Source organism: Cavia porcellus, unplaced genomic scaffold, assembly GCF_034190915.1.
Source record: "Cavia porcellus strain 051 isolate PalLab524CR breed Dunkin Hartley unplaced genomic scaffold, mCavPor4.1 scaffold_5, whole genome shotgun sequence".
Taxonomy (NCBI): Eukaryota; Metazoa; Chordata; class Mammalia; order Rodentia; family Caviidae; genus Cavia; species Cavia porcellus.
In genome coordinates this window covers 29,312,940-29,326,005 of record NW_026947488.1, presented here as the reverse complement: position 1 = coordinate 29,326,005, position 13,066 = coordinate 29,312,940, and the positions used below count along the sequence as shown (strand labels likewise).

Here is a 13,066-nt window from a genome sequence, read left to right as displayed (position 1 = left end):
CCTGGTGTAAGAGATCCTCCTCTCCGTCCCCGCCTTCACTGCCCGCACCCCTGCCTCTGCCTCTGCCCACCCGGCCCAGTCCCTTACAACTGCTCTGGGACTGCTCCTGAGTAGCCGCTGTGAGGCAAGCACCAGAGGCTGCCCCTCTGCTCCAGGTATGTCTCCCCGCTTAGCCAGCTGGTCCTGGCCTCCTCTTGCCCCAGCAGATAGGACAAGGCAACCGAGGGCTCAACATACCTCTCTTCTTTCTGCAGCTAGAAAGACTTGAGTTAGACAAATAGAAGCACTCACCTCCTACCTCATGGCGACAGAAAATGGAGCTGTAGAGCTGGGAATCCAGAACTCAACAGGTGCCAAGCTGGGGCAGGAGCTGGAGGGAGGAGCTTGGGAAGGGGTGTTTGAGTTCAGGGTTGGGCAGGTTCCTCAGAGAGAGTTCTGTGCTTAAGGTTTCTTTGCATGGTGCATGGGGAACTTGGGAATCAGAATGATCTCCAGGTAGCATTGGGTTGGGTCTAGGGCCTGCACGAAACCCTCCCTGGAGAGACTGGGAGGATGGGAATCCTCTAAGGATGGCTAGTGGGGGTGCCCCTAGACACTGCGGGCAAGAGCAGAGGGAAGGGAAGCAAGAGCCACCCTGTCGGCCAGACCCTCCCACAGAGGCTGCTAAGGTCCTGGCTGCCCATCTCAGGGGTCCACCTCCACCAAGTGGCTCCCTTGCAAAGCATTTGTCTGGGTGGAGATGCGGCCAGGGCTAGTCTCTGTCCAACCTGGCTGGGAAGGGGAAGGCAGGTGGGTCCTGACAGACACCTCCCTCTTCATAGACAAGGCTCCTAACAGTGCTACAGATGAAGGATCTCCAGCTCCAGAGAAACACCCTGACTCCCCAGACCCCAAGAAAGACCCTGACCCATCTACTCTGAAGAAAGATGCTGAAGTCCCTGCCTCAGAGAAAGGAGATGGTGTCCCAGCTCAGCCCTCAACCAGCAGCCAGGGCCCTGAGACGGAGGCTGACCAGGGTGGGGGGCCTGCGGAGGGCCATGCCGGGGAGCCAGCAGCCCTGCCCCAGCCAACTGAGACTGCTGAGGCCAGTTCCAAGAGGCCCAGTGCTGAGCAGGGACCCTCAGACAACCAAGCACCCGGAGAGCCCAAGGTGGGCAAGAAGGCGGCAGAAGGCCAAGCTGCGGCCAAAAGAGGCTCCCCGGCCTTTCTGCACAGTCCCAGCTGCCCCGCCATCATCTCCAGGTGAATGCCCCCGCCTGGGAGTGGCGTCTTGCAGCTGTCCTCCTCCAGGGACACACTTAGTTCCTCTGTCTGAGCACTCTGGTCTCCCCGTCAGTGCTGGGGATGGTAGTGCCGACACTGAGCTCTCTCTGTCCTGGGTGTCAGCTTTGCCACATTGTCTCTGCAGAAACCAGGATTTGACCACCATAGAGGCCTGCAAACTCAGACAGGAGATGTCTCCAAAGACCACCACAGACGGATTTCTCTTCTCTTCTCTAGCTAAGCGTTTGGATGCAGATTTCCCCTTTCTTCTCTGGGCTTGGCTCTAGCCAAGGGCAGGGTTGCAGTGTCAGGAGGAAGGAATTGTTAATACTATTATTGCCACAATATGAAAAGATGACCAACAGATTGGTAGATTGTTGCCAAAAATTTCATAGCCGGAGCAGCACTGGTCTTACGATGTGATCAGATATGCACACCCGAATGCTAATGAGGTCTTAATGATAGATTATAAACTATGATAACATAATATCAGCTTAATAATTGTGTGTTAGTGTCAATTACATTCCCATGGTTTTTATGAATCAAGAGTGATGTAATTTCCTGAGTGCATGTTGACATACCATATCAACCATCTTTCTGGCATTAATGATCTGTGATTATGCTGATAGTCACTGTAAAGACTGCAGCCATCCCTGGGCACTTTGGGCAGAGTCAGACCACCGCAGATTGCAGATGAGGTCCAGAAACACCAAGCTCTGCCCGAGGCCTGGATGTGGTGGCTGCAGAGACCTCACATCTCTCCTTACCTTCCAGCTCTGAGAAGCTGCTGGTCACGAAGCCCCTCAGTGAGGCCTCAGAGCTCATCTTTGAAGGGGTACCTGTCACTCCTGGCCCCCCAGATCCTGGGCCAACAAAGGCAGAAGAGAAGAACATCGTGGCAGGGAGCCAGAAGGAAGCAGGAGAGAAAGCCCCAGGCCAGGCCAGCCAGGATAAGGTGCAAGGGGACACCTCGAGGGGGATTGAGTTCTCGGCTGTGCCCTCAGAGAGATCGGAGGCGGGGCCCTGTCTCACAGCCAGGGAGGAGGACTGCTTCCAGATTCTCGGTAGGCGGGGCTGGCAGGGGCTGGGTCGCACTGGAGTTGAGGGGTAGGGGGTCCAATCCACCCCAAGTGTCCACATTCAGGGGGCTGACGATGCCCTAAACTAAGTTTCATCAGGACACTTGTCTAATTTCACACAGCACCAGAAAGTATTTCCTTTTGCTAGAAATGGAAAAAAAGAAATTAAGTGCTCCAATGCACACAAGGAAGACAGACTGGCACTGGAGTCCACTTTTGGTCCCCCCCCCTTTTTTTTTTTGGTAAAAATAGGGTTCAACTAACCAATTAACCAACAAAAACCAGGCAGAATATTGGAGCAAGGCCAACTTACTGGGTAGTGGAATTGTGGGTCAATCTGTAACAAGCCTCAAATGCAAAAGGTTCAAAGGCTCAGACAACATCCTGGGAGGGTGCACAGAGGGCTTGTGAGCTGAGGAGGGCAGGTGTCTGTGTGGGTCAGTGACTGTGGAAGCTGGACATGAGTCACAGGGCAAGACTGCACAGCGTCCTGCATGGGTGCTCAGAAGAGGCCCCAGTGGGGTACTGGGGCTCATTTGGTGGGCAGCAGAACACTCAGTACAAAAGAGGACAAAAGAGCTTGGGGAGCAGCGGAAGAGGGACAGGGCTAGGGGCGGGGTGAGATGGGGTCAGAAGAGCCCGGAGTGTCCTGCCCCCCCCCCCCAGGCTGAGGTGCTCCGGGACATCTGCCAGCTGGCCTGGCCTGGCCTGGCCTGGTGAGCGGCACAGTGCCACCCAGACTGGGCGGGAGGACCTGGCGGCTGGGTGGCAGCCAGCAACCCTGCCTGCTGCCCCCAGCGGCAGCAGAGACCTCCGCCCCGCCCTGAGATCACATCCTGGCATAATGGCCCCTGAACCATCTCCAAGGGCCGTTTGATTTATCACCAGCCGGCTTCCCTGTCGCCTCTGGCTATTTATATAGAGGTTTCCATTCCCGTTGACTCAGCCTGTTGGCCCTCAGGGCCCGCTGTTCCCCACGGTGCCGCTAGGTGGCGGCGTCTCCCCACCAGACAGCCCCCGGCGCGCTGGTGTTGGGGGTGCCAGGCCCCACCACCCACCCATCTGGTTGAGACTCCGTTCTACGGGTGCGGTTTTGGTTGGTTTATGTGATCCGTTGTCTTTAATGGAGATGGACTCCGCATTTATGATGGGGAGGGGGTTTCCAAGAAGTCCAGTATCTCATTGTTCAGCTAGAAGCTGGATGCCTCTGAGAGGGGCATTTTGTGTGTCAGGGGCAAAACTCAGAAACTGGGCCCCTCAACTCCTGGAGCCAGGTGTCTCTGAGCATCATTTGGTAACTTTAACTTCCCTGGGGAGGGGAGGGGTAACCAGGCAGGTGAATGCTCAGCAGCCTTGATGCTGACAGGCGACACTGACCCTGGCCACTCTGCTCTGTCTCCCCAGATGACTGCCCCCCTCCTCCCGCCCCCTTCCCACACCGCATCGTGGAGCTGCGGCCCGGAAACGTCAACAGCGAATTCAGCTTGAACTCCAAGGAGGCCCTGGGAGGGTGAGATTCCTACCCCTGTCTGGGACCCAAGGCCAGCACTGCACCCCGCCCTGTGGCTGGGACCCGCAGGTCTGGACCGGGACATGTTCACTTCCCCACAGCCTGCGCACCAGCTGCCATGTGTGCTGGGCATTGTCACTGTGATACCCAGGTCACTCAGTGTTCCCATAGGAAACAGTATGCTCTGTCTGTCTCGGTGCCAGACCCCAGTGACCCCTCAGGGCTATTCCTGCTTTGTAGACAGCCCTGGCTCTGGCTGGTACCTCTGACAGATTGCTCCTTCCCTGCTGGCCGAGGGTGATGCCAGGGCCCAGCTCTGCCCACCCTAGGCCTGTCAGGAGCCTGCCCCTCTGTGCACATGCTGTGCTTGACCCGCAGAGCCCCTGTCTGGGCAGTAAGGCTCCTGGATTTGGGGGTGAGTCAGGGCTGGCTGAGGTGAGTGCTCCTACCTCCCAGAGGAGAACCTGGGGGCGCCCTCAGGGCTCAGGCTGAGGCAGGAACAAGCACCGTCCTCTCTGCCCTTCTGAAGCCTCTCACTCCCAGCTGCTCCTCTCTCCAGGGGCAAGTTTGGAGCAGTCTGTACCTGCACGGAGAAAGCCACAGGCCTCAAGCTGGCAGCCAAAGTCATCAAGAAACAGACGCCCAAAGACAAGGTAGCGGGGACACCTGGTCTGAGAAGGGAGGGGTCTTGGAGTGGGTACTGCTCACCTCTTCCACCTGCAGCACTGGGCCTGGCGCCTGGTGTTGGAGACAGGTCGCTCTGGAGTTGCCCCACAGAGTGACAGGTGGCAGATTCGCAGCCCTGCTGCAGGGGTCAGATGCCCCAGCCGTAATCCAGATACTTCAGTTTGTGAACTTCTCTGGGCACCTGTCCTTCCAGGCCCAGGTTCAGTTCAATAACACTACGGAGCGTGGGCTGTGGTCCCTGCTCTCAGGAAGCTGACGCCAACATAGAGGTGCCTGGCCCAGAGCTTCACCTCTAGCCTGGTGCCTGGCCCCGCTCCGAGGCCAGGAGCTGTGTTTGTCCCACGAGTGGACAACCAAGTGCAGGCAGAGGCTGTGTGAGGTGAGGGGAGGTGAGCACATCAGCACCGCAGTGCTCAGGGCTGTCACTCAGGAAAGGGGTGGTGGGTGGGGCCCGGGAAGCTCCTGACTCGCCTGGGGAGCAGGGTCGATTCTTAGACCAGCTTCTCCTGAGGGCTGCAGGAGGAGAGGCTCTGTGGAGAGAGAGGCAGCGGAGTTTCCGGAGGAAGGGACTACGGGGACGCAGCTTGCGTAGAGTGCTTGTCCTGGAAGAGAAAAGATGGGCCACAGGACAGAAAGCAGAGGCTGCTGAGAAGTGAGGCTGTGGCCATCGCAGGCAGAGGTAGCCAAGTGTGCAGACTGAAGGCCCAGCTAGCCAGAGCTCGAGAAGCAGCTTCAGGAGCCATAGCCCGGCTTCCCGGGCTTTCTATGTGGCTGCGTCCCTCTCCATCTCTCCCACTTGCCGGGCCTGGACCTGTTTGACTGCTGCTCCCAGGCCTCTGCCCCAGGGCCCAGCAGATGTCCAGGGCCCTGTGCTGTGCAGATTAACCCGAGCCCCTGTTGGCTAACTGATGACTGTGTGGTTTTTCTAAGCTATTCTTGGGACAAGGACTGCAGAAACATCAGTGAACTAAAAAGGTCCCTGTCCCCCTGTGGTGACAGGCTACAGTACCAGGACAGCTAACAGAACCCTAAAAGCATGGTGTTAGCTATTGAGAGGGGCTAGGAAGGAATGAGGGTATGGGGCCCACGGGGTTCTTTCAGACAAGACCTCTCTGGGGAAGTGGGAGGGGAGGCTGGAGGGAGGAGAGAGAAAACTTTGGGGCCTCAGCGCTTAACTGGGGCCCTGTGGAGCAGGTGGGAGGGTGTGGGGAAGCCTGATTTGGAGCATCTGTCCGTTTTCTTGGTGTAAAACTTCCTGCCACAGCTGCCAGCATAGCAGTGTGACACCTGGGTTACAGCTTGCTGAAAGTGGACAGATACTGGTGGCTTAGACTAGAAAGCCACTAGTGGAGGAGAAACGACCAGGTTTCTAACCTTCTCTGAAGGTGGGCTTCACCATAGAACTTCTTAATGGGTAGAACGTGGGGCCCAAGGAAGTGAGAGACCAAGGGGAAACCTGTGCTAGCTCCTGACTCCTGCCTGTCTGGGTGAATCCAGCATCCTTTAAGATGGGCTTTAATCTAGGTCTTTAATCTGGGGCATGATAGATTTGCAGACCTCCAGCCATCCATGGGAAAAGCAGAGGAGCAGCTGCTCTAGGGGGTCTGAGCAAGAGGGGTGCTCAGGGTGCAGCTGTGATGCAGTAGGATGCAGTGTAAAGCCAGCGGCTTGATGGGAAGGTCCGGGCAGGGGTCACAGGAGAGAAGGAGGCCAGGGAACTCAGGGTGAGCGCTGTGGTCAGCAGCCCGGCAGGTCTGGACGGGGGTGAGACCGGCAGGCGCGGGTATGGGATGATGATGAAGGCCTGGTCTTCTTGTCTTCCCTTGTCCCCAGGAAATGGTGATGCTGGAGATCGAGGTCATGAACCAGCTCAACCACCGCAACCTGATCCAGCTCTATGCAGCCATCGAAACCCCGAATGAGATCGTCTTGTTCATGGAGTAGTGAGTGCCCGCTGTGGGGCCTGGGGGTGGGTGGGTGCCCTCAGCCCAGAGCGGCCTGCAGAGGGGTCTGTGCATGCAGCATCGAGGGCGGCGAGCTCTTCGAGCGGATCGTGGATGAGGACTACCAGCTGACCGAGGTGGACACCATGGTGTTCGTCAGGCAGATCTGCGAAGGGATCCTCTTCATGCACAAGATGAGGGTCCTGCACTTGGACCTGAAGGTACTGGGCTGCCACCTGCAGCAGGGGTCAGCGTGGGCGCCAGCCCCCACCCCGTTGCCATCGGTCTTCCTCCACCCTCCTCTCATTTACAGACTCATAGTTTTACTGAGTAATTACCAAGCGCCAAGAGCACAGAGATAGATGGGGGCATGTCTGCAGCCCTCACAGAGCTCCGAGTCTAGAACTGAGAATTCGTAAGGGTCCGTTAGTGTTCTGTGAGCTCCAGCCTCAGTTCCTACATCCAAGCAGGAGTGTCAGCTGCCTATTTGCTGAGGTGCCTGCTAAGTGCTGGCCTGTCATGGAGACGCCTGGTGTTTGTTTGTGTATTCAAAGCCAATGATTGTGTGTGTTGACTGCCTGCTTGATGCCAGGCAATGGGCTGAGTGAGGGAGGTCCCAGAACAACCCAGAAAGATAAAAATCTGGCCCCCTGATGAGCCAACCCGCTGTGCTGCTTGGTGAAGGAGTCAGCTCAGCGTCTGGCCAGCTCAGTGTCCTGCACAGGGCAGGGCAGAGAGAGCAAACAGGATTCCTGTGCCATAATACCTTCTACTGCTGGGATGTGGCTGCCTAGAGCCCAGGGGGCTGCCCCGAGTGTGGGGTAGGGAGGGGTGGCACAAATACCCAATACACACTGTCCTTATGGCACTGCTAATGTGTGAGGAGCGAGCAGTACAGCTAGAGGATGTGTGGTGTTAATACCATCCATAAGTTGGGCGGTACTTTCATTCATTCACTTGATGAACATGAAAGGCAACACCAGTAGCAAGAAAGGCCATCCCTCGCATGGTGTGCATGCGTGTATATACTTACTCATTTATTGTTTGTACTTGGAGCTGAACCCAGGACCTTCACACAGTCCTTTTATTTTTTTATTTTGAGCAGGGTCACACCAGGTTGCTAAGAGTTCCAGGCTTTATTCAAATTTGCAATCCTCCTGCCTCAGCCTCCCAGAGTGCTGGGATTATAAGTGTGCACCACTATCTCTGTCTTTAGCATAGGGATTGGGAAGACATCTCAGGGAGCCCATAGATTATCGGAGAAGCAGACATTTGTAACGTAACAGTGTAAATAGTGTTACAAACCATCCAAAAAGTGCATGAAAATGTGTACGAGAGGGAGAGGACACGCAGGTGGCAGTGGAGGAGGACACAAGGGCCGCAGCCTTGGGGGCTGCAGCTGCGTTTGGCACTGCCTGGGTTGGTTTGGTGTCAGTGCCACTCTGAGCAGGCGCATGAGCCTCTCTGCAGAGGGTGGCACTGCATCCGTGCCCAGGCAATGTCCTTGTTGGCAGTGAGGGGATTTCAGCAGGGCCCAGTTGGAAGCAGTGGGGGTCGGGGCTGTGGGAAGGGTCCGGGCAGGAGACAGCGAAGCCAGTGTGATTTGCTGATGTCTGGAAAGCGTGCAGGAGACCCCTGAGTTTCTGTGGCAGAGGGCAGACCTGGGCCTGAGCTGGGGCAGCTGTGCCAGTGCGGCGACATCAGAGGCTGCCCGTTCCCTGGGAGAGCCAGCTGCTCGGGGCTGGCACAGGGTCCCTGATTAGCAGGCAGGGTCCCAGAAGGACGGTCAACCTTCAGCTTCTGCATCCTAAAACACAGTTTGTCCGGAGAGCAATAAGGTCATCACCATACAAGTATTTATAGTCAAGAAAGTGGGTGTACCCAGCCCAAGGGTCATTTCCAGGTGCTGTGGCTGCAGGGCACCTGAGGACCTTGGGTGTGGACTGAGCATCTCCTGAGGAGGTTTGGGTGGCTCCGTGGCTCAACTGTCCCACCCCGGGACCTTCTTCATTTTCCTGTTTGGTGAGACATGAGCTGTGAAATCACTTGTGCACCGCTCCGAGTGACTCTGCCAGGCCACAAAGGCCGTGGGGTCACACAGACCCAGACAGACAGTGGAACAGCGTAGCAGGTGGGGGCAGGTGGCCCAGGCCCTGGGAGCCAGGGGACTCATCCTGTGTCACTCTCTGGTGTGTGTGGCCCATGCAGCCAGGGCATCCCGGTCTCCAGGAGGTGCTGGGCTGATGTGAAGCCCTCTGCCTTTGGGCTGTTGTCAGTCGTAAGACTCATCCTCTGCCACCTTGGGCCAGGCCCGTGTGCTCCTGTGCTGGGATGGGATCGGGGCAGGTGACTGCGTTCACGAGCTCACCTGCGTTTGGGTGCAGCTTCCCTCTGAGCCTCGGCGAGCGCCTAGTGGGCGCTTTGTTACCAGCAAGGTGGAGCCCAACGAGGCTGAAGCAGGCAGGCCCTGCCCTGGAAGAGCGACCCAGGACAATCATGTGTGCCCACACTTTACCCCGCAGAGGGCACTAAGAGGCCTGGTTGGTGGGCATCAGTGCGAGTCCCACAGTCCTGGGCCCAAATCCTGTCATAACACGGGGGTGAGTGGTGACCGTATGTCAGCGTCTTATCTCCAGGTGACAGCGTCTGCCTCACAGGGTTGCTGGGAGTAGGGACGAGCAAGCCGTAGACATTAAGCAATGGTGTGCACCGACAGCCTCAGCCACTCAGGAGGCTGAGGCAGGGAACTGCTGGAGCCAGGAGGTTGAGACTAGCTTAGGCAACCCTGTAAGACCCCTACCTCAAAAAAAAAAAAGAAAGAGAGAAAGAAAGAAAGAAAAAGAAAAGAAAGAAATCAGATGATTCAGACGACCCGGAGCCCAGGGGTCCTCAAGCAGCACAGCTTGTGCTCTCGAGGGCTTCCTCTGGCAGTCTGAGTAATGTTTCCTGCTTTGATCTGGGGCGCGCTCCGGCCTCCCCTGCACACCTCTTTTCTGCAGGCTTCAGGGTTCGCCGCCCAGCATTTCTAGGCTTTCTTCCTACAGGGACTTGAACAGAGGAAAATCCCTCAGGGCCCACCATGTGGCTCGGAGTTGTTTGCCCTGTATTCCTCTGTTGGGGCCATGGTGTCCCTGCTGGACTGAGAGCAGGCCAGCCTGAGGGATCTGTCGCCCTGGGCCTCTACCTCAGGGAGCCTGGTGTGGACCTGGCAGGGCGGCGGGGCGAGCTGGGTCAGAGGCCAACCCAGGCCACTCGCTGTCTCCCCAGCCAGAGAACATCCTGTGTGTCAACACCACGGGGCACCTGGTGAAGATCATTGACTTTGGCCTGGCACGGAGGTACCACCTGGTGGGTGGGGAGGGCAGGGCCTGGGGAGGGGAGCGGGTGCCAGGAATAGGCGGGGGCACTGAGCTCTTGATGTCACCCCAGGTATAACCCCAACGAGAAGCTGAAGGTGAATTTTGGGACGCCGGAGTTCCTGTCCCCTGAGGTGGTGAATTACGACCAGATCTCCGATAAGACTGACATGTGGAGTCTGGGGGTCATCACCTACATGCTGTGAGCCCCAGGGGAAGGTGTTTCTGGGGTCGGTTGGGGCACAGGGTGGGTAGCGGAGGCCAAGACAGGCCTTGAGGTCCTGGTGAAGTAGCCCCACCTCCCTCATCCCCCAGGACTTGCTGGGGGTTGGGAGTGCTAGGGACAACCAGGAAAGGGGGCTCTGTACCCATTTTATAGATGGAAAAACTAAGACCCCCTAAAGGCATAGCATTCCAGCCCAAGGCTCTGGATAGCAGATTTGGGGTGAGCCAGGGTGGGAACAGAGGGGCAGTGGACAATTTTTGTGCCTTTGCCACATGCCTTGCACTCATCATTTCTCATCACCATAACCCTGGGAAGCTGGGGTGATTATGCCCATTTTACAGATGAGAAGAGTGAGGCTCAGAGAGGGGAAGTGACTTGCCCAAAGTCACCCAGCCAGATTCAAACCCAGGTCTGTCCCACTCGGGAAGCTGGGGGTCTTTCCAGCACGTGGTGCTGCCTCCTAGGCTCTGCCCCCCCACCTCCAACTCAGCATCTCTGGTCTCATCTCCTTGCTCCCATCCCCTCTCTCCAGGCTGAGTGGTCTCTCTCCCTTCCTGGGAGATGATGACACTGAGACCCTAAACAATGTCCTGTCTTCCAATTGGTACTTTGATGAGGAGACCTTCGAGGCTGTGTCTGAGGAGGCCAAAGACTTCGTCTCCAATCTCATCGTCAAGGACCAGGGGTGAGGCTCTCCTCGGACCTGGATTCTGTGTGAGCAAGCCCACTGCGTGTGTGCAGACTCGTGGTGTCTGTGCAGCTCACGGTGTGAGTGTGTAGGCTCCCTGCACCTGCACCCGCAGCAGGGCCAGCGGGTCTGAAGGCTGCTGGGCGTGGTGTTTCCCTTATCAATTCGCTGCCCTTCTCCGCAGGGCCCGAATGAGCGCCGCCCAGTGCCTGGCCCACCCCTGGCTCAACAACCTGGCAGAGAAGGCCAAGCGCTCTAACCGCCGCCTTAAGTCCCAGATCCTGCTTAAGAAATACCTCATGAAGAGGCGCTGGAAGGTAGGGCTGGCCAGGTGGGAGGGCGGGCTGTGGGCAGAGAGGGCCTGAGCCACACCCGGGGCCCAGCTGGCCTGCCTGGCACCAGGCTTTCTGTTGATCAGGCCTGGCCCCGTCTGGAAAATAGGGTTGGAGTTTCTCTCTCTGCACAGGCTGGGCTCCTTCCATCCGCCCTCACCATTCTGGGGAGGAACACCCCACCTGGGGCCTGGGCTTGGGGAAATGGTTCTGCTCCCATCACAGGCTCCTTTCCTTCGTTTTTAGTATATTAATTGAGCAGCTACTACGTCTAGGCAGTGGAACACCATAGTGAATAAAAGAGACAGGGTCTCGGTCTCTGCCCTTTGTGGGCGTGGAGAATTATTGGAAGGCTGAGGCAGGGCTCTAGAAAAGAAAAAACAAGAGAAAGAAAAAAAAGCAGGAGAGCAGCTGGGAGCCTCAGTTTCTTTTTCTGGCTCTATGGAAGGGGAAACTGAGGCTCAGAGGTGGGAGGAGCTTGAAGGCTGCTCAGCAAGCCAGGAGCCTGGGCAGGAAATGAGCCCTGTGTCTCTCAGAGGGAGGCTCTGCCCGGGAGTTGTCCTGCTTCTCACCGGAACATGGAGCTGGAAATCAGGGCTAGAGGGCTGAGGAGGAGGTGTGAGCCAGACCCCAGGGAGGTGCAGGGTGTCCAGGCAGTGCGGGAAAGGGTCTTCCAGGCAGGGGGAACCACTGGGCCAAGGCCCCGTGGCCGAGCCCCACTGGCCAGTTTGAGTGGCACATAGGAGGCCAGGATGGCTGGAGCAGAGTGAGCAGCGGGGCGGGAATGAGGTCAGAGCAGTAGGAGTCGGGGTGTGGAGGGAAGTGTGCGCCCGCCCATGAAGGGTGAGCTTTTGAGCACAGCGCTCAGCTCCACTCCACTGATCTGCCCCTGAATGGAGGGAAAGGAATCCTAGACCACAAGGTGTTGTGGCGCCTACTGTGGTCAGTTTGGGTAGTGCAACCCTGTCTACTGCCTGAAGGGGACATTAAGGACACGCGGCAGTGCTATGCTTTCTGCCCTGCACCAGTACTGAATAGTTTCCTTCTTCCTCCTCCCCTAGAAAAACTTTATTGCTGTCAGTGCTGCCAACCGCTTCAAGAAGATCACCAGCTCAGGGGCCCTGATGGCTCTGGGGGTCTGAGGCTCCAAGGCCTGGACGCAGCCATAGTGTGGCTGGGCTGAGGCCACACAGCCCAGAAGGCCAGAGCAGGCAGGCCAGGTCCCGGGGACGGGCTGGCCAAGACAGGCTGCGTCAGGCCAGGAGGCTCGGGGCTCCCCATGCCCCTACGCAGTGACGCTTCCCCGACGCCAGCTGCCCTGCCTGGAGTGTGGCCTGGATCCATCCTGCTAATGCCTCCCCAGACAGGGCTCGGGCCCAGCAGCCGCACCCCAGCCTCCACGGGCCTTGAAGCCGCTCCCCAGTCCCCTCCCTAGCTCCCTCTTTGACTGCTGCCCTGGTGGCCCCTGTCTGTCCCACCTGGGGCATCCCCAGCCTGGACTTGCTCCTGGCTGGGGTGCAGTGGTTGGGGGTCCCATATGTGGGATTTCCGAGATTGTGGATGAGAGGCTTCTGGCTGGACAGAAAGGCAGCCCAGCTGTCGGGGAGACAGAGCAGGCTTTGTGCACAAGGACCTCTGTGCCCCCCGCCGCCTCCACTCCCAACAGATAAGGCCCCATCTGGGCCAGCCCGCCCCCGCCCACCTTCTTTGTGACCACCAACACACAGGAACTGTAGGAGAGAGAGGACGCCCAGCCTGGCCTGGGGGAAGGGCAGACAAGAGGCCTGGGCGACACAGGAGACCACCCCCGAGCTCGCCTGCTGGTCAAGCCTGCCCAGCCCAGCCTCTCTGGGCCCATCCCCAGCCCAGATGACTGGGTCAGCAGGCCAGGAGGAATGAAGGTCCCTGGGCAGCCCCCAGCCTGCTGTCAGCTTGTGCCTTGTAAATAAATGTACAAGTCGGGCGTGGCCTCCTTTCCTGCG

General features: G+C 57.8%; 1 protein-coding gene across 1 annotated transcript; it reads left to right on the top strand.

Moving 5' to 3' along the window:
- The first annotated feature begins 19 nt into the window (after positions 1 to 19).
- Mylk2 (myosin light chain kinase 2) lies at positions 20 to 13,047 on the top strand. The gene is made up of 13 exons (XM_003476638.4): positions 20 to 155; positions 255 to 350; positions 822 to 1,242; positions 2,038 to 2,327; positions 3,747 to 3,852; positions 4,412 to 4,505; positions 6,373 to 6,482; positions 6,562 to 6,703; positions 9,750 to 9,820; positions 9,912 to 10,040; positions 10,597 to 10,749; positions 10,937 to 11,069; positions 12,146 to 13,047. Exons 2-13 carry the CDS (start codon positions 302 to 304, stop codon positions 12,224 to 12,226), a joined length of 1,779 nt encoding a protein of 592 aa, XP_003476686.2. The 5' UTR covers positions 20 to 155; positions 255 to 301; the 3' UTR covers positions 12,227 to 13,047.
- The last annotated feature ends 19 nt before the right edge of the window (positions 13,048 to 13,066 follow it).

Excerpts from the sequence above, each read along its gene's own strand:
- Mylk2 (XM_003476638.4), top strand. The coding sequence starts at position 302 with ATGGCGACAGAAAATGGAGCTGTAGAGCTGGGAATCCAGAACTCAACA. Across the intron at positions 351-821 it reads GGGAATCCAGAACTCAACAG|ACAAGGCTCCTAACAGTGCT; the intron begins GTGCCAAGCTGG and ends CCCTCTTCATAG. Across the intron at positions 10,041-10,596 it reads GGGGTCATCACCTACATGCT|GCTGAGTGGTCTCTCTCCCT; the intron begins GTGAGCCCCAGG and ends CCCTCTCTCCAG.